Genomic DNA, 20,596 nt, shown 5'->3' with positions numbered 1-20,596 from the left:
ATGCCCTCAGAAAGTTCACAAGTCTCATTACTGTTGTCATGACCTCTGCATACTTTTCTTCAAGACTGACACACAAAACCATCTGATGAATTATGCAATGATATGCTATGAGGTCAGGGTGATGAGCTCTCAAACGTGCCACTAATCCCCTCTCTCTTCCAATCATACATGGAGCTCCATCAGTAGCAATGAAAATAACATGCTTCAGGTCTATTTCTCTGTCCCTCAACATCTGCATCAGTGCTTCATGAATATCATCTCCTCTTGTGTGTCCATGGAGGGCTGTGAGGCCTAACACATCTTCACAGAATTCTCCCTTCTCTTCATCAAAAAATCTGACAAACACCAGAAGTTGTGCATTGTCTGTGTTGTCTGTGGATTCATCCAAAGCCAATGAAATGCATTTAGCCTTTTTTATTGCAGACTTCATCTGGTCAAGCAAATCATCAGCAAGGACTTCAGTTCGCTTTACAACAGGGGAGTCAGACAAAGATATTTGTTTTATTTTTTGTATGATGTCATGTTTTTGAGTTCCCTCAAACATGGCAATTGCTATTTCATTCATGCATTCTTTTACAATCTCCGAGTCAGAGAAGGGTTTCTTGTGCTTTCCTAAGACCCATGCCACTCTTAATGAGGCTTCAGTTGCACGCTCTTGTTGGGTGGCTGATCTAACTATTACACTGTATGCTGCTTCGTATGATGATTGCAGTTTTTTGGGGGTAATTGTGGTCAAAGTGTCCATGTTTTGACTCATAGTGACGTTTCACGTAACCACTCTTGACAACGGCAACCGTCTCATTGCAAATTACAGGGAGTGCAGAATTATTAGGCAAATGAGTATTTTGACCACATCATCCTCGTTATGCATGTTGTCTTACTCCAAGCTGTATAGGCTGGAAAGCCTACAAACCAATTAAGCATATTAGGAGATGTGCATCTCTGTAATGAGAAGGGGTGTGGTCTAATGACATCAACACCCTATATCAGGTGTGCATAATTATTAGGCAACTTCCTTTCCTTTGGCAAAATGGGTCAAAAGAAGGACTTGACAGGCTCAGAAAAGTCAAAAATAGTGAGATATATTGCAGAGGGATGCAGCAGTCTTAAAATAGCCAAGCTTCTGAAGCGTCGAACAATCAAGCGTTTCATTCAAAATAGTCAACAGGGTCGCAAGAAGCGTGTGGAAAAACCAAGGCGCAAAATAACTGCCCGTGAACTGAGAAAAGTCAAGCATGCAGCTGCCAAGATGCCACTTGCCACCAGTTTGGCCATATTTCAGAGCTGCAACATCACTGGAGTGCCCAAAAGCACAAGGTGTGCAATACTCAGAGACATGGCCAAGGTAAGAAAGGCAGAAAGTCGACCACCACTGAACAAGACACACAAGCTGAAACGTCAAGACTGGGCCAAGAAATATCTCAAGACTGATTTTTCTAAGGTTTTATGGACTGATGAAATGAGAGCGAGTCTTGATGGGCCAGATGGATGGGCCCGTGGCTGGATTGGTAAAGGGCAGAGAGCTCCAGTCCGACTCAGACGCCAGCAAGGTGGAGGTGGAGTACTGGTTTGGGCTGGTATCATCAAACATGAGCTTGTGGGGCCTTTTCGGGTTGAGGATGGAGTCAAGCTCAACTCCCAGTCCTACTGCCAGTTTCTGGAAGACACCTTCTTCAAGCAGTGGTACAGGATGAAGTCTGCATCCTTAAAAAAAAACATGATTTTCATGCAGGACAATGCTCCATCACACGCATCCAAGTACTCAACCGCGTGGATGGCAAGAAAGGGTATAAAAGAAGAAAATCTAATGATATGGCCTCCTGGTTCACCTGATCTGAACCCCATTGAGAACCTGTGGTCCATCATCAAATGTGCGATTTACAAGGAGGGAAAACAGTACACCTCTCTGAACAGTGTCTGGGAGGCTGTGGTTGCTGCTGCACGCAATATTGATGGTGAACAGATCAAAACACTGACAGAATCCATGGATGGCAGGCTTTTGAGTGTCCTTGCAAAGAAAGGTGGCTATATTGGTCACTGGTTTGTTTTTGTTTGGTTTTTGAATGTCAGAAATGTATATTTGTGAATGTTGAGATGTTATATTGGTTTCACTGGTAAAAATAAATAATTGAAATGGGTATAAATTTGTTTTTTGTTAAGTTGCCTAATAATTATGCACAGTAATAGTCACCTGCACACACAGATCTCCCCCTAAAATAGCTAAAACTAAAAACTAAAACTTCCAAAAATATTCAGCTTTGATATTAATGAGTTTTTTGTGTTCATTGAGAACATGGGTGTTGTTCAATAATAAAATTAATCCTCAAAAATACAACTTGCCTAATAATTCTGCACTCCCTGTATGCACATTGGTTTTGTGCTCCCCGCCAGCAGAAATGCATAACTGTCAGTCCAAACTGTCAGTCTTAAATTCGTGATTTTCAGAATCGACTTTTCTCTTTTTGTCAGGCTTTGAGCACGCCATGATATTCGCTAGCAAGGAAAACGGGTAACGTTACCATTTGCAGATGGATTAGCGCTTGCGTTGTTGCGAATGACACACACACACACAACCTGAGTTGAGTGAGTGTGTTGTCATGGTGATTACAGTTATTACAGCACCTTTTAGATCTTTGGGGGCGACAAGATAGTTAAACCACATCTAGTAGGAAAACAATATAAGAAATCACGCACCAAAAACTCGCTTGGATCATAACTAAATGATATTGTTGATTTTGGCGTTGGCGCAAATTGTATTGCGTCTGGGTCCCATGGTCCGCCTATTGAGTACCCCCGGTAAACAGCCTACAATGCACTGTACTTATATTGGTTGTGTCTTATCATTTGAAACAGGTTAAATCAGTTGTGAGTGCACAACTAGAAAATATTATTTTAGCCTATTTTTTTTTTCTTTCTTTTTTGTGAAATGTACTAACAATTTCAGAGTGAAATTAAGTAATTAAGTAAAGATGTAATTAAATCCTACATTAGCTTTTTCAGTGTATTTATTAAATTGCAGATTTCTGAGGTTTTATAAATCACATTAGGTCTAATCGTGAACATTCATCCTTTAAAATGAGAAGCATATCCATGTAATGCAGTGATGCAATTCAAGTCTCAGAATAAAACGTTATTATATTGGTTTGTTCAATACAGCAATGCAGTTACAATAACCATATTACTACACACGGTTTCTGATGAATTTCCTGTCTCTTTCTAAATGGCTTCTGGCCAAGCTAAAGCAGAGGAGGAGGAGGGGTATTCTGTGGTACTTACCAGAGACCTCAGTGGTATTTATGAGAGGGGAAACTACTACTGCCTTTAGCTGTCTGCTCTCTAGATGAGCAATTAATTATAATGTTTTGACATTAAAAAGATCAAAGATGGACTGCAGCATAATCACTTTCGTGAGAAGCATATGAGCAATGTTATAATTTCCAGTGTCATTCTAAAGGTTATTCTAAATAACATTAAAATATACACGTCACATTTTCAACCAACAGAGAATTTATACATGAACCCCAACAATCATAAGACTAAATTTTTTAAATCAAAGTGTTCAAGTTAAATATGAGTAAAACTCTTACCTTGTAATATTTGGCTCCTGAGTCATTCTGAAACAGAGTCAGACTCTTGCTGTCCAGTCTCCAGTAGTGTCTCTTTCTCTAAAGACAAAACAGATTTAACAGACTTCAAAACTCAGGAAAGTTGTAAGCAAACACACAGATATACAGTCCATTTACTTGTATAAGATGATGGTATCAGGTTTATGCTACTTACAATGTGTAACTGCAGATACTTAAAATACTTTTTTGTCTTTCAGGGGAAAAAAAGAAATTCAAAAGGGCTTAAAACAACATTAGGATGAGTAAATGATAGCACAATTGTAATTTTTGGGTGTAGTACTATACAAAATTAGAGACTGCTTCAATTTATCGAAAATCTCGTATTCGTTCTGACTCAATCATAAAACAAAATTCTCACAAACATGCCCCTGCTCTTGATATACAATCCCTGATGAACATCTTTGGTTTTAATGAGAAAAAAAAACATACTAGGGCAGATTAAAATCCAGAACTACTGGCATGCTTAACAAAACTTCTACCACCACTATAATATTAATTGTGAATCTATGTATTTATTCACTGACATGAAGAATACTGGAACTAACAATGTATTGTATTAAATTAGATCTGAAGATGAAATGTGTTAAACATGACTTCTATGTTGACAGTAAACTATAAGCATTATTGAAATGATTTATCATTAATGTTATAGCAACCCCACACACAGAATCCTGTACAACCCATTTTTTAAAGACAAAGTCACATCACTGGTGAAAACAGCTGAGCTACCAAAACATTTCTAACACTAACTAGCAGTTTCAGTTAGTTGATTAATCATCCATATTGTATTTGAGTTATGCCCTTAGCAGATGCTTTCTAATCAAAGTGCACACATCACATAAAGAAAAAAAATCCTCTTTACATGTAAATATGGAATAAAATCTTACAAGATTGTCTCGACTGGTGTAGTGCACCATCCATCCTTCTTTGACCAGAGTGGAGCTCCTCCGTTTGGTGTGTTTGATGGACTGAACCACACGCATCAGAGGGATATTGGTGCTGGTAGAGGGGCTTCAAAAAGACACGAGACACATCAGATCAGCTTTTGTTCAAGTTGATGTGGATGTGGATCAAGTTAATGTGGATCGGTGATTAAGAAAAACAACTTCAATGTGCATACTTCAATGTCTTAATTTAATGTTGGGGAAGAGGAACTTTGATATGCAAATCTTGGGAAAACATTATTGTAGTTTATTATTGATAGTAGTTTATTATTGCAAATAAAAATTTAAAATTTAAAATGTATATATGTAATCCTTGTTCCATGGGAAGGGAACGAGATGCTGCATCAGTTGCTGATGCTATGGGCATGTTTTTATTTTCATTTTAGTTAGTGAATTCAAATGATTAATTTTGTTTTTAGATTGTAAACCCACAATTTGCACATAATATATTGCATAGCCTACAATACATTTACTGTATTTGTTTATAGTTTTCAATATCAACATTGTTTTTCGAACATCACTGGGCAGGATGTGAAATAAAATTATTATTTTATATTAATAATATTATTAATTATTATTTACCCCCCCCCCCCATCCAAATAGAAAACCGTAAAAAAATACAGGGATATATACCGCATATCGCCATTCAACCCAAAAAATACAGAGATATGAATTTTTGGCCATATCGCCCAGCTCTAGTATATAGTTCATCTGATTTTCGATTCTGGATCATATATTTCATATATGCCAAATTTCTGAAACAATACAAATTTTGATCACAAAAAGTAAAAAATATAATTAATAATAATAATAATAATAATAATAATAAAAATAATTCACCCAGACTCACAGGGTTGCATTAAAATTGTCTTTAGTTTGCTTTATTTCCAACTGCAGGAGTACTGAAGAGGGCAAACGTCAGAAAAAATGGGTCACATCCTTTCACCACGACTCAGAGCAGTGTCAGCAACTGACGCATAGATGAGTTCCCTACACTGGCAGCAGACAGCTGTTAAATGAATAATTCTGCCAAAAATGAATCATATCCAAAGTCAATTTTGTTATTACACAGCTAGCATATATAACATTTTGATGTTTAACAGCCCCAGTCCTCTTTGCATGAAAAGAGTGTCCAATGGCCTATTTCACGAAACCAGACAAGTTTGAGTTTAGATTAAGTTTAGGTTGAGTTTCAGGTTTTTCGGGTTCAAGATTGATTGTTTTTTAGTGGTGTAACTTACACTACATGGTTAACCTGCTTTGGAAAACATTTTATTCAGGTTGAGAGATTGCTCTGAGAACTCTGAAGAGAACTCTCTCCAAGTTTTGCATTGGAGGTCTTCAACCCTGATCTTAGGGACCCACTGTCCTACAAAATGCATTTCCAACCTGCTTCAGCACGCCTACTTGTGCATTTTGAAGCGATCCTGAAGAGCTTGATTAGCTGCATCAGGTTTGTTTGATTAGGGTTGGAGCTAAACTCTACAGGACAGGTCCCCAGGAGCAGGGTTGAAGATTAGGGGTTTAGCAATATATCGTATCACAATATATCGCAATACAAAAATGCAACAAAACGTATCGTGAAATGTATTGTGTATAATTCACCCAAAATGAAAATTACCATGTGAGGAAAAAATTCAAGTTTACAGAGTTTTATTGTCAGTACTACATTATACTGTATATAATGTTGGATATAATGTATAATAACTAGGGATGAAATGTATTAATGTTTTGCCGATATGCCGATATATTTCAACTCATTTTAACCGATGCATGTTTATTTTATTTTTAATAAATATTTATATTTATTTATATTAACAACATTTTGAGCATTTTTTTTATTCAGATTTCAGATTTCTGAGGTCTCCTCACTAAAAGGATACTTGTAAAAGATAAATAAATATTTTTATAATAACAGTATATTAAAAGCTCTGAAAATAACAATAATAAAGTCAGTAATTTTTCACCCCAGACTGATGCAGTTGTAACCTAAATATATTTTTTTTTTGGGGGGGGGGGGGGGGATTTAACGTTTGTGCACATGAAGTGGGGGTGGCATGAAATCAGTTGTTATTGTCTTTAGCTTCAAATACAAAATTCTAAAATTATTTTAGAGCTCCTTGGATTAATTTTCATCATCCATTTCATAATATGTTATCAGGGTATCTGCAGGTTTCACCAAGTCAAATTTAAGACTTTTTAAAGACCTTTTTAAGACCATTATGAATGAAATTTAAGACCTATATCACGCAATAAAAAATTCCCACATATAAAATTCCCATATATATATATATATATATATATATATATATATATATATATATATATATATATATATATATATATATATATATATATATATATATATATATATATATATATATATATATATATATATATATATATATATAAAATAGAGAGAGAGATCCTGGTGGGAATTTTTTATAATAATATATACATACATACATATACATCATTTGTGAATTTTGTTAGATCAAAATGACTGATTTTTACTCCTTCCAGAAATTACCGAAATATTTGCATGTTTTTTTTTTCTTTTTCTTTTCCTTTCTTTATAATTAGGATGCCCAATATACCATGTCATTATGTTATATGCCCTAAAGTCACACATGGCAATAAAACAAACAAAATGTATTAATCTTGTTTGGTTTTACAAAAAAGGTGTACTATCCAGTGGTGGCTATCGAGCTTTAAGAACATGATCACTTAGGGTGGGAAATATGACCAAAAAGTAAACCACAGCAATAAACATTTGCTTAATGTAGGTAAAATTTCTAAAGTAATTCAAGTAATCTAGTAAATGGTCAGTAAAAAAAAAACAAAAAATGACAATAGGACAAATAAACATACCTAACAGTCCTTTAAGTTTAGGTAGGAGTGTTTTTTTTCCCCCTGTTGTTGTTTGTTTAACATTAACACATAGGAGGCGTTTATAGCCTATGCTAATGGATGGCAGGAGGAAATCTGAGGTTTGTCCGATGATAACAGTCACAGTGTCCGTCAGACTGGAAAAAATTTCCCGGTAATGTGACAAAAAATATTTAAGACCCATCAAATCTGAATTTAAGACATTTTAAGGACCCGCGGACACCCTGGTTATTACAGATGAATAAACTGTATATAAAAGTATTTAATTTAAAAGTGTCAAGCTTGTGATTTGTGACATCATTACTGCTTTATTTATTTAGAAAAAGAAGCAAGTTTTCTACTTTTCATTTAATTTCTATGGCAACAGCGCCCCCACTACATAAATATAACATTCTATCAGGTGTGCACTAGGACCTGGAGGAGCTTCTGCTGCTGTGAAGGCTGCCGCACCTGCTAGAGAGAGAGAGTGAGGAGTCTGTTGACGGTCACATCTTTCTGTACGAACATTTAAAAATTCAAGGCAGCATTTAAAAACTGTCAATATAAATCACCATACATGCAATGTATTTGTTTGTTTTAACTAGCTTTCACTTCAAGATTTGCCACACTGCTGACATGGTCTTATCACTCTAGCACTCCTTGCACATGTGAGTTTACTGCAGGTGTATATCATATCGGAAAGGCATATCTGGCTCTTTTTTTTTCATTTCGGCAAATGGCAATTTGTATATTTTAAGCGCTTATCGGCCGATTCCGATGTCGCACCGATAATATCGTGCATCCCTAATAATAATGCAGTGGGGGAATATTTGTGGGTCCCGATAATGCCAAATGTCTTATATTTCCAGGTAAAAGTGAAAATATATCTAGTCAGTGACGGAGTGCAAGCATATTTGTCTAAAATGAGCCTGGTTTGTTCCAAGGTTTATTTTTCTCCATTTTCATTCATTGGTCTGGCCACATTGTCACTATATGATAAATGACATTAGCTGATAACATCACTGTTTTCTCCAGAGCGGCTGTACAGCTGAATCAAATTCTGTGAAACTTAACACTGTGAAGCTACTTTGAAACAATCGGCATTGTAAAAAGCACTATATAAATAAAGTTAAATTGACTTCCCATTGTCCTTTGCATTGGGTTTCCAGGACCAAGTCCAGGCCTACAAATTTCTACCCCCAACGTAACAGCAAATTTAGCATTTTACATTTTTTGTTAACCTTTTACCATGTGTCTTTGAGAGTATTGCAATAATATAGTTTTGTGAGTTCAGTATTGTGATAATATATTGAATCATGACATGAGGGTATTACATCCTAATTGAAGGACAGTTTTATTAGCCTAGAAATCTAGACGCACCCTAGCGGTAGCAAAACTAATCTGCCCGCGAGTGTCGTCTAGCAAATCTCAATACACTTCTGTATTCTATAAGACAACCGTTTATCCCGCCCCTCGGATTGAGCTGTCAATGGTGAGTTTCCAGACCGAACATCTTGATGTGGGTCTGGCTTGTCAGGCAACAGTTTTATGTGATTGGCTATCTAAACCAGGTTGGGTTTCTTTGTTTTAGTCAACTCTCAATCTATCATGAAAGGACTTTCTTTAAAAAATTGTTGTGTTCCATGAAAACAAAAAAGGCCCTACAGGTTGATTTAGGGATGCACCAATACCATGTTTTTCAGAACCGATCCGATCCAAAAATTTAGGAGTATTGGCCGATACCGATGCCAATATAGTGGATAATTCAGCAGCAAAAGATACTCTATAAAAAATTGTGAGTCAACAATAATTATATAAAATCAAAAGATTTAGTGGGGAACGAATAAACGTAAATAAGTGTAGCACTAAATCTGATCAAATGTTACACATTGTTGTAAAATATATTCATGAAAAACAAGTAAATATATTTATAGAAATAAGGCCTATATACTAAGAAATAAAAAGATTTATTCTTTTTTTTAAATTAGGCAGCAACATTATAGATAGGGCAGAACAAGAAAGGCTAATAATAATATTAGAGAGAGAGTTGCATCTGTCATAACCGAACGTGACACACAGTTTGAAAGCTGAATGGAGAGTGACTGACAGCCGCAGCGGAGGGAAGGATTCACGTGAACTTGAATTTAATGATTTAAATATTTAATTGTACCTCACATTAAACTATGGAATGGCTTCAGGACACTTAAAATAGTAGACAAAGAAGAGCTGATGATGCTTTATAATGATGTTGAGCTTTTGTGGAGCAATGGGGCTTAACAATAACAGAATATTACATGTACAGTATTGCATTTGAATTGGTCCTGTCTGACCGATGCCCGATCCGGCACATCCCTAACTGAATTATAGCATATTAATTTTTACGTGAACTATTCCTTTGTGCTTTAACTCAAACCTTTACAAGACATATATTATCCAAAGCATATACCTGATGGTCTTCACAGGTTCTTCATCTTTCTCACGGTCCATGAAAGGGGAGTCCATAAAGAACATCTTGTCTTCTGGAGTGGTAGGTTCCTCTGAATCATCCAGACCTCGACTGCTATCGCTGTTAACATCACTGTTGTCTACTTCCATCGTGGTATCCGAGTCAGGACCAGGGCTGGCCGGCTCTGACAGAACATACAGGACACTTATGGGATGATTTTAATGTTAATGCACATTTTTCACATTTTAATTGGATGTGGCTGAAATGGCCATACCTCCATTGAAGACTCCTAGACAGTCTTTCGGTACCTTTGAAGCACATCGCTTGTGGCAATTGAATTTACAGTCTGGTGAAGAAAATACTTTTGATTGTGATTTTTTCCCCCTACATTTGATTAGAAACATTTCTTTATTGGAAAGAGTGAAGGAAGACAGCGATACACACCTTTGCACTGCATGCCCTGGCGGAAAAGCCCCTTTAGCAGCCGTTTGCAGTACTGACAGATGGTCGGACGGGTGTAGGTGTGAATCACAAAGGTGTGAGGAACCTTGACCCGTCCAAGCACCATCTTCTCCATCCAGATAGGCCGACCGCTCCATGACGGTATCCGCTTCCCTGGCTCCTGATGGAGGCGCTGCTGCAGTGGAGAGCAATGTCATAAAAAACAGGCTCAGAAAAGATTACTAGCTGCAATTCAAAGGGTGCTAAAAAGTATCATGGTTTCCACAAAAAAAATTAAGCAGCACAACTGTTTTCAACAATAAGAATTTTTAAGAGCAGAAACTCAGCATTTTAGAATTATTTCTGAAAGATCATGTGACACTGAAGACTGAAGTAATGATGCAGAAAATTCTGCTTTGATCACAGGAATAAATTACATTTGAAATTATATTAAAACAGAAAACTTTATTATGTTGTTATTAGGGCTGGGTATTGACACACACATTTCACAATTCGATTTCTATTCACAGCTTTTGATTTGATTCGATTAAATTACATTCGATGCGTTTCAGATTCTGTTCCATTCAATATCAATTATTTATGATATATATCACTTACATTACATAGCAAAAATCTCTCAACTAATGCTGTAAACCAGTGGTTCCAAAGAAGAGTTCGCAAGAGAGTTTAAATGCTTTTACTTTGAGGTCAAACATGGATACGTAAAACCTTTTTGTGTAGTTTCTAGGAATGCTCCAAATGATCGGCCACTTAACCGAAAATGTTGAGAATTACTTTCTTTGATTCTATATGTGGTCTCTCAGCTTGCCGATCACATAAACCGATTACATTTTTACAACGCAAAAGATGAACGCTTGCTCACACCAGCTGTAAGAGGGGCACACAGTAGCATGTTCTCCTCATTAGAGCTTCAGGTGACGTGTTGCCAGAAGAGATGCACCAGTCTCGATTATCCATCAGAACCGGACAGTTCTGTTTTTTGTTTTATTTCGTCCAGTCTCTGTCCTGGACTTGCACACAACATGCATTGCAATCATTTCCCAAAATGTCATTTGTGTGGACCGTTAACAGAGGCCAGAGACAGGACACGCTGAAGACGAGTGCAAAAAAGAGCAGAGAAAATACAGTATCGGGCAGAGCAAGCAAGAAAATTCTACACATTAAATTGGGGTGGGGGATTATATGACTGCATGTCTGAAGGGAACTGACCTACTTCACAAAAGTTTTGATGACATGTTTGTTATGTTACCTCCATTTGAATGTTATTAAAGTAGTGCGCATAAATAAGCGCATGGAGGGAGCAAAGGGAACTCTATACACACTGCAAAAATGCCTTTCTAATTTAGTATTTTTGTCGTTTCCAGTAAATATCGAGAAATTCTTATAGCAAGATGCTTTTACTAGATACGTTTTTTTTTTATTGTTTTCTGGAAAATAAAAATGAAGAGAGTTTTTGCTTAAAACAAGCTAAATTATCTGCCAGTGTGGTAAGAAAATAATTTTGTTTCTGTTTGAAATCTTTATTTTTTCTGTCCCAAACAGAAACAAGATTCTTTTTTTTCCCTAATGCTCGAGCACTGCTGGGAGTGCAAGACCCCCTTGGTGCTGGCCTTCATTGACTACGAGAAGGCCTTCGACAGCGTGGAGATCAACACCGTACTGCTCGTTCTCCAACAGCAGGGTGTCATGATGAGTAAGGGGCCCTTTTGCAGGAGCTGAACAGCAGATGCGCCACCAACATCACCCTGCTCGACCGGCCACTGCACACTCCTGTCGCCAGGGGAATCAAGCAGGGAGAACCCCTTTTTGCCCAATATGTTCACAGCCCAATATGTTCACAGCCCAATATGTTCACAGCACATCTTTCACCTTTAAAGCGCAGGGGATGATCAGTTCTCCACGCTGCCGCATCTCTACCGCTGCAACGTTCTGTCATGTTACATTAAACAGTGCCAAAATGGTATTTGTTTTTTTTGTTTTTTCATAATAAAACGAATGTCATTTGAAATATTTATTGGATGGGAGGTGTGCTACAATGTTCCATTCCATTCATTCCTGAACTGAAAAAAGGATCGAAAAATCGGTACTTAGGATTTAAGAATCGATATCTGTTCGTAAAAATAAGAACCGATTAAAATCGAGCAATTAACATTTTTTTACCCAGCTCTAGTTATTATTTTAAACTAATAAAATGTCACAATATTGCTGTTTTACTGTATTTTGATCAAATGAATGCAGCCTTGGTGAGCATAGAGACTTCTTTTGAAAACATTTTAAAAACTTTGAACATACAAAACATACAGTATATGTACATAACAGTGCAAATGATCTTTACAATCGGTTTTTCACAGAACACATTACAGTAAGAGCATTCTGGAATTGCAGCTCAGATACATTACTGTAAATGAATAGAGAACTGAGAACTTCATTGCGTTCTTCTCAAGAATGTTTCAAAACTGACCACATAAACCCGTTCAACCATAGACGATTTTACAGACATAGAAGTTTTTAGAGACTTATCTCAATAAAACAGGGAGGAATCCAAAAATGTGTGATGATTCACTTTAATTCTATTTAAAAACTAGGTTTTTATTAAAAAAAGAGAGAGAGTACATTTTCTTTTGCTTTCTATGCATTCATGTCCTTGCATGGAACAAGTTTCATTAGGTCTGGAGCTGAACTGCTGCCAGACTAATTTTGTTATATTTCACAATGTACCCATGCTTTAAATACATGTGCATGTTTTGGTGGGGGGACAAAATACAGTGTCAGGCCTCAAGAGGTGTTTATTTTAAATAAAATAAGCATAACCTTTAAAGGGAAAATAAAGTGTCCATTTATATATTTGGAGACAACTAAAAGGGACATAATGTCTTTGCCATGTTTGGGTTTGGGTTGGTGCAAGGCCATGGCTCTATCACAATGCATATCTTGCAACCCATTTTGTCACAAAACGATTGAAATTTAACTAGCAATACAAATAAATCACAGGTAAAAGCATAAAAAGTATTTGGATACTTATGCCACATTTATATGTATGCATTCCACTACACAAAATTTGAAACCAAGTGATATCTACAAAAAAAATTACACTATTCATTTAATACACTACGCATTAAACAGGACCCCCTCGAAAAAAGAGATGGATCATCTCAAGGGGCTATCCTTAAATAAATAAATACATTCTCTCAAAACAAACCTAAATATTCTTAAAAAAATAAATGTTTGGTCTAAATTTGGAAAATCCATTTTAAAAAGCATGTGTCCAGGGTGTCAGTTCCTCTAAGGTTTACATATATTTAGTATAATACATTTATATTTAATAATAAATTGTTTTTAATAATAACCCTAAATTACACTTTTGATTGCATGGTAGTGTGCTATGGAAAGACTCCTAGATCATTTAGAAATTGTTAAATAAATATATGAATGAATAAATAACTAAATAAAATAAACAAACAAATAAATGAATAGTCAGTCAGATATCAAAAAATTCTTCCCTTACCTCTTCTAAGCCCACGACAGCATGCTCAGCTGGTGCAGGACGGGGAACAGACAGCGAAGGGCCGGGCAGAGACTGATTGGAAAGACGTCTTTTCCTTACGCCGCTACAGTTGTTAGGGATCTTAAAGGCGCATCGCTTGTGATAGTTCAGGCCACATCCTAAAAGTCCACAAGAAAAGCTTTAGTGTTCAGGCTTAGAGTCAGAAGTAAGCCTGGGATCTGGTTTGAAACAAGATCAGGAACATGGTTAGGGTTCAGGTGTAAGGAAAAGTAGATAAAAAGTGAATATAAGTTTTAAGGACAGACCTTTACTTTTAAACTCCAGCAAAGGTCTCCCCTTCTCTTTTTTTTTATCTTACAGACCTATGGGCATTTAAGCATGTTTAGATCCTCCTGAGAAACCAAATGAATCTCCTGATGACTGGGTGGGGATTTAAGTTTTTTATTTTTTTCACAACAGTGAAGCGTAAAGTGTTTTAGCATGCCTCTACATATGAACAGCTTGTATCCATCAGTATGGCTTCTTACAACTGGAGCCCATAATCTTCATGCAGCTTTCGAATGTCACATCCAGCGCTTGGCAGAAACACTGGGTTCCATTCAAACAGCCCCATTTCAACTTCAAAGCCAGACTGACACATCACACCGCACGCCCGAATCCATCGCCTCCAGCCAGAGTCCATCAGAGATCTTTAAAGCAGATTCCAGCATTTGAGCCGGACTCAATAAGAACACTGAACCAGAAGAATCCTTTGATTCAGATCACTTGTTCTTGTCTTTTGAATTGTCAATATTTAATCATGTAAATTTCATAAACTCAAACTTAAAATAATGTTAAAGGTGCACTATGTAGGATGTTTTGCAGTAAAATATCCAAAAACCAATAGGCCACTGTTATATATTTTGTTTAGTTGAGTTCTTACAATATCCCAAATGTTTCCAACTATTTGTAAATTGTGAGAAAATTGCTATTTTAACCAAGGAGCCGGGACGTCTGAGGGAGTCGCCTGTCAGTTGCGTCATATCTGCGTTACCCCCGGTGTTTATTTGGCAGAGATGCTTTACTCTTAGCAGTGTGAACAAGTGTAACAGCAGCCGCCGCGCGAACGCACAGAGTAACGTCATAACATCTTTTTAAACACACTTAAATGTATCTAATATGATAAACAGAGCTGCGTTACCTCATACTCATGACCGGAAAAGCGGAAATGGCGACGGCAACTGTTTCCCGTCATTATAAAAGTCCTGCTGCTCGCGAGATCGTTGCGCTTCAATCGCTCCAGCGGCCGTGCTCAGTTCCACAACACTCGGTCCTGTTCTGCTTCACACTACAGTAACGTTAATAATCGCATCCATGAACATGATTTCTGCCCGAGTCCTATCGCGATTCTTGCCCACCGGCTGTGAGGTGAAGACCACAGGTCCCAAGAAACTTGGTGTCATCAAACTACGCCTTTGTTTCAAATAGGTGACCTCTAGCGGATGGAAAAATTACATAGTGCAGATTTAATTGAAAAGAATATAATTTTTGTTGATGTCAATAACAAAATGCAAAATGACAAAAATGTGTGTCAAATTGTAACAGGCACAAAGCACTAATCATCCAATTGCTGCTTAAACAGCTTTTACTCTTCTTTGGTTTTCCTTGAGTTGGAATATGGATGCAGGGATTTCCTCCCATTCAGACACAAGCGTGTCAGGGAGATCAGACACCAGTATCACTCGTTCAGCTCATGCGGGGCAACCCTCAACAAACAAAGACTGGATTACCTACATTTTTCTTCTTTCTATAACAATGGTAGTAATGATCTGGGAGATAGAGGGGGAAAAAATCAATGTGACCGAGGGCAAAGTCTCCATTGTGCTATTTTTAGCTTATTACCTAGCTGATTTTTTCCTGAACACCTGATTTTATTGAGTCATGTTACTGTAAAGTAATTATTATTAATAAAGCTGCAGTCACACTAGACTTTGCACTTCACTGACTTTAATTCATACGAACATGGATATGCATGAGAGACAGAAAACGAGATGTTTCACGTATAAACCCAGATATAGTTCAAGCTAAATCAAAGAATGGTTTTGAACAAAACCAGGCCAAAACAAAGTTAGTTTTGGGAGTTCTGAACAGCTTGGCATAGCGAAATTTCCGGAAAGGTTTGCTCTGGCTAGTAAGCACCTTCAAACTTCCATTAGTCTGTGGCGATAATATGATATGTAAAGGTGGAACTTTTCTCCTGCTCTTTTCCACTCCTGTTCAGTCCCTTGAGGTCAGAGATGCTTTATAGTAGAAATTGAAGTTGTAATTCTAATTGAAAGAGACACTGATGAAAGCAATCGGTTGTATATAGTGTGCTATATGGATAAATGTGACTGGAGTGCTAAATTGAAACTCCAGTTTTTATTGAGTGGAAAGTGACCCGCACATATTTACATATTCATCTAAACGCTGCTGTTGAGATGTTCACTAACAGTAGTTCACTAACAGAGTTCTTTTACCCCCAAACGAGTATATGGGGCCTTAACTTTGGAGAACTCTGACACATATGAATTTGCATAACAAGAATACATGTGACAAATATACGATCTCAACGTCACAGATTTACCTCTTGGCTCAATACAAAAACACAAAATTCAAAGCTGGAGGTTTGCAGTGTTGTGAAAAACTTTTATAAACTATTATTTTTTTTATTAACTTTGTTATAACATGAGCCCTAGTTTGTGACATGTCCGGATCATTGTGGTGTCTGAAGAAATTTTCCATGCTCAAAAAAGTGTGAACATGGCTTTAAAAAAAAATGCAACTAAGAAACAAACATGAGACATGAAACAAAGAAATGCATCTATTCAAGCTTTAGTGCATGAGAATGAGGTATACAGAATTTAAGTCACATGTTTTTTCAAATACATAATAAATAAAATGCATTGACATTTTGTCAACCTTGAGGAAAAAAAGTGCATCCTCAACAAGACTATAAATTCTATTACTTTGTCATTTATGGAGTTATCCTTTTTAACGTTTTAAAAATGTTTAAAAAACAATGTTAAACAAAATGAATTAAATGCCTGCTAAATGGGGACATCGACGCTCTGTGTTTAGTAGATGCTGCCGCGGCTGCTTCTATTTCTATTCATACAAATTCACAACGATGATACCCTTTCAAGTCAGATGGAAGATTTGTTTTGTTAAGACTTGACGCCTTTTTCCTCCTGTCCGATAAATATTGTGCATTTTTAGTTTATATTTAAATAAATAAATGATAAAAGTATAATTATTCAAAATTCAAACTTATAGTAAATTACTGTTGCAATTTTTAATATTAATAAATATGATTTAGTTAATTTACAATATGCATGTGTCTTTTAACTGTTGTGTAACCCATGGTGGTGATATATATATATATACATACACACACATATATATATATACTGCGTGTATATATATATATATATATATATATATATATATATATATATATATATATATATATATATATATATAAATGCAACAATACAGTTAGTCCACGGTTCAAACTTCCCTCGGTTTTTTACCACGGTTTTCAGTTCGGTTTGGTTTTTTGCTATTCTACTCTTAGGTGACAGGAAGAAAAAGAGGTTAAGGAGAAAATGTTTTTATTATTGTAATACTCTTTTCTTTATTTTCCTTAAAAGACTTGAGTAACCTTACTTAAAACTTTACTTTAAAAAAACCTTGTACACATTCCTAGTGTATTGTATAATATAAAATAAATATATATATATAGAGATTTACAGTGGCAGCTCAGAGATGTACAGTAGCATTTAAGTATGAAATTGAATGAATAAATGTAGGCTAAAATTAAAACTACATAGTCTTCAATATACAACATTGATTGAAAGCTACTGTATTATTACTTTATTCAAGAGCAGTGAGTGATTTTTTCTTTTGTTTGCCTATTTTAATACCTCTAATACCTCTATAATTTTAGAGGTGAACTGTCCCTTCAAGGACAAGTGTTCACAATCACTAGTCTGCGCTGCTAAGACCTGCTCGCACCTCATAGACACGCGATTTTACTTTTACTTTAGACATAACTGACTGTGTTTATATATGTTGTGTCTGACAGTAGGCTATTAGCGCAGTAAGACTACTTAGTCCAGGAATCACATGTCTGACAGGCGCACGCTCACTCCGCTCAGCGCATGTAAAACGCAAATGAAATGTTTAACCGGCAAGGCTTTAAAGCATGGCTAAACACCCCCTAACTTTAGTGCATTTGACTAGATATTTGCTCATATCAGTGAGTAGACTCATAGGCACACTCAAAGAAGCCGAAATAAACTGAGATAAATATTTTCAAACGAAGAGAAATAGAAATAATTAATTAAATGCAATTCCTAAGCGCGTATTGAACTGTGAATGCCGACGGTTCAATATTATATTGAGTATTGTGGCATCCCTAATATATATATATATATATATATATATATATATACACTGTAAAAATATACATAACTGCAAAATTCAACACACAATAATACTACAGTCATTACTTTTTTCATTCACATGCTAAACAATAATGAAATCTTTTCAGGCAAATATGTCTTATCTGACTGCTACCTTCACATTTGAGGCCCTGCCGGACGAGTCCCCACAGCATCTCTCCGCAGTAGTCACAGAAGGTGGGCGCTTTGTAGGAGTGGACGTAAAGCGCATGAGGTCGGATCTGGAAATCTTCCACTGTAGCTTGAGCTGGAATCAAAATGGAACTTAAAGGACAACTCAGGCAAAGAATGGATGATGCAACAAAACACTGAACAAAATAATACAAATTAAAAAAAGAGAAAAGAAACAAAAGAACAACATACAAAAAAAAATGTCAGCATTAGCAGCATATAATTAAGAGTCTATCACTCATAATGTTTCATAACAATCCAAAGAACAAAGAAACTACTTGTTTTATGTGCTTTTTAACAACTGGTCCAACCTTTTTTTAGTCAGCAGTCTACAGCCCAATGGGAGATGAGCAGTTTGATCTCCTGAAGGCAAAACCATAGACAAAACTACACAAGACTGTCCTTTAGTTTGATTCAAGGTCATTGATTAACTGATGTGACTCAGACAGGAATGAATCCGTTTAGATAATTCACGAGGTATGAATCGAGGCTGAATGAATTGAATATCACTTCATGCGTGTGATGAGAAAGTCAACATGTAAGCCTGTGGAACAACACTCTGCTACAAATGTGTTTCCACAGTTGCTGTTAAATAGTTTGTGGTTTTATCGTAATATGCGACTGCTCTAAGTGTGAAAACTCGGCAGAGCATGTGGTTAAGTCTGACAGACACAAAACATTAGCACTTTCTTTTCAGTCGTTCGTTAAGAAAGCATCTGCCAAGGACATAAAATGCACTCCTAAAGTTAAAGTGTAAGGTCTGGAAATATTTGGTGCTTGGCAAACAACGTGCAATCTCTCGTTTCTGATAAAACCACACTGTACATCTAATGGGCAGAAAGAAACCATGTCCAAGATTTCTGTCACAGGTGGATGGTATTCCTTAAAGGGTTAGTTCACCCAAAAATGAAATTGATGTCATTAGCTCCTCACCCTAATGCCGTTCCACACCCGTAAGACCTCCGTTCATCTTCAGAACACAGTTTAAGATATTTAGTCCGAGAGCGTATGCAAGTGTATGCACACTATACTGTCCATGTCCAGAAGGGGAATAAAAACATCATCAAAGTAGTCCATATGTGACATCAGTTAGTTCATTAGAATCTCTTAAAGCATCGAAAATACAATTTTGTCCAAAAATAACAAAAACTAGGACTTTATTCAGCATTGTCTTCTCTTCCGGGTTTGTTTTCAATCCTCAAATAAAGATTCAAACGGTCATGAATCAGCGTATTGATCCATGATTCGGATCGCGTGTCAAACTGCTGAAATCACGAGACACTGGCGATCCGAATCATTGATCGAATCACTGATTCATAACTGTTTGAATCTTTATTTGAGGATTGAACACAAACGCGGAAGAGAAGACAATGCTGAATAAAGTCGTAGTTTTTGTTATTTTTGGACAAGAGATTCTAATGAAATAACTGACGTCACATATGGACTACTTTGATGATGTTTTTATTCCTTTTCTAGACATGGACAGTATAGTGTGCATACACTTACATACGCTCTTGGACTAAATATAAAATATCTTAAACTGTGTCTGAAGATGAACGGAGGTCTTAAGGGTGTGGAACGACATTAGGGTGAGGAGTTAATTGACATCAATGTCATTTTTGGGTGAACTAACCCTTTAAAATTATGAGCAACTAAGCAACTTGTTCTTCCATTGTTGAGAACTATACATACACACCCAGTGTATTTATTTACTTGACAGTTCCTAAATTGTTTCCTCATTTTGTGGCATAAGAGTGAAACATTCAGTAAGGTCAGCGTGACACCCAGCAATCCACAAACTATTATGCGACATCAATCCAATATAGTAGTACCAAATTTACTTGGTAGTTATTTTGATGGAATGGGAGGGAAGTGATCTGACATCTATTCTGAAGTACAGAAGAAAACATGAATTTTGTTAGGGATGAGATTTTAAAAGAATGGCTATCAAAAAAAAAAAAAAAAAATCAAAAAAAAAAAACACATCTCGTTCTATTGACTATGAAGAACAATGAACAGAACAATCAACTCTCAAGCATGTGATTCACTATTTCATGCAATGAAAGGTTTGCTTAAAGGCAGCTTTGTGG

The 20,596-nt window shown here is 36.3% G+C and overlaps 1 protein-coding gene across 2 annotated transcripts in view; it reads right to left on the bottom strand.

The window, feature by feature from the left end:
* The window catches only part of prkd3 (protein kinase D3), a 141,179-nt gene that overhangs the window by 20,544 nt on the left and 100,039 nt on the right, over window positions 1–20,596 (bottom strand). Inside the window, exons 4-10 of one of the 2 annotated variants that reach the window (XM_067456159.1) lie at window positions 18,451–18,582; window positions 13,852–14,009; window positions 10,329–10,521; window positions 10,159–10,230; window positions 9,885–10,068; window positions 4,514–4,637; window positions 3,588–3,665 (exon numbers count right to left, since the gene is read on the bottom strand). In XM_067456159.1, coding sequence (XP_067312260.1) covers window positions 3,588–3,665; window positions 4,514–4,637; window positions 9,885–10,068; window positions 10,159–10,230; window positions 10,329–10,521; window positions 13,852–14,009; window positions 18,451–18,582 — 941 coding nt within the window. Of the gene's footprint in view, window positions 1–3,587; window positions 3,666–4,513; window positions 4,638–9,884; window positions 10,069–10,158; window positions 10,231–10,328; window positions 10,522–13,851; window positions 14,010–18,450; window positions 18,644–20,596 lie in introns of both variants that reach the window. The other variant, XM_067456160.1, reaches the window with a different exon arrangement.

Source organism: Pseudorasbora parva, chromosome 10, assembly GCF_024679245.1.
Source record: "Pseudorasbora parva isolate DD20220531a chromosome 10, ASM2467924v1, whole genome shotgun sequence".
NCBI lineage: Eukaryota > Metazoa > Chordata > Actinopteri > Cypriniformes > Gobionidae > Pseudorasbora > Pseudorasbora parva.
The sequence above is the reverse complement of the archived record's forward strand: the minus strand, read 5'-3'. Positions and strand labels throughout refer to the sequence as shown.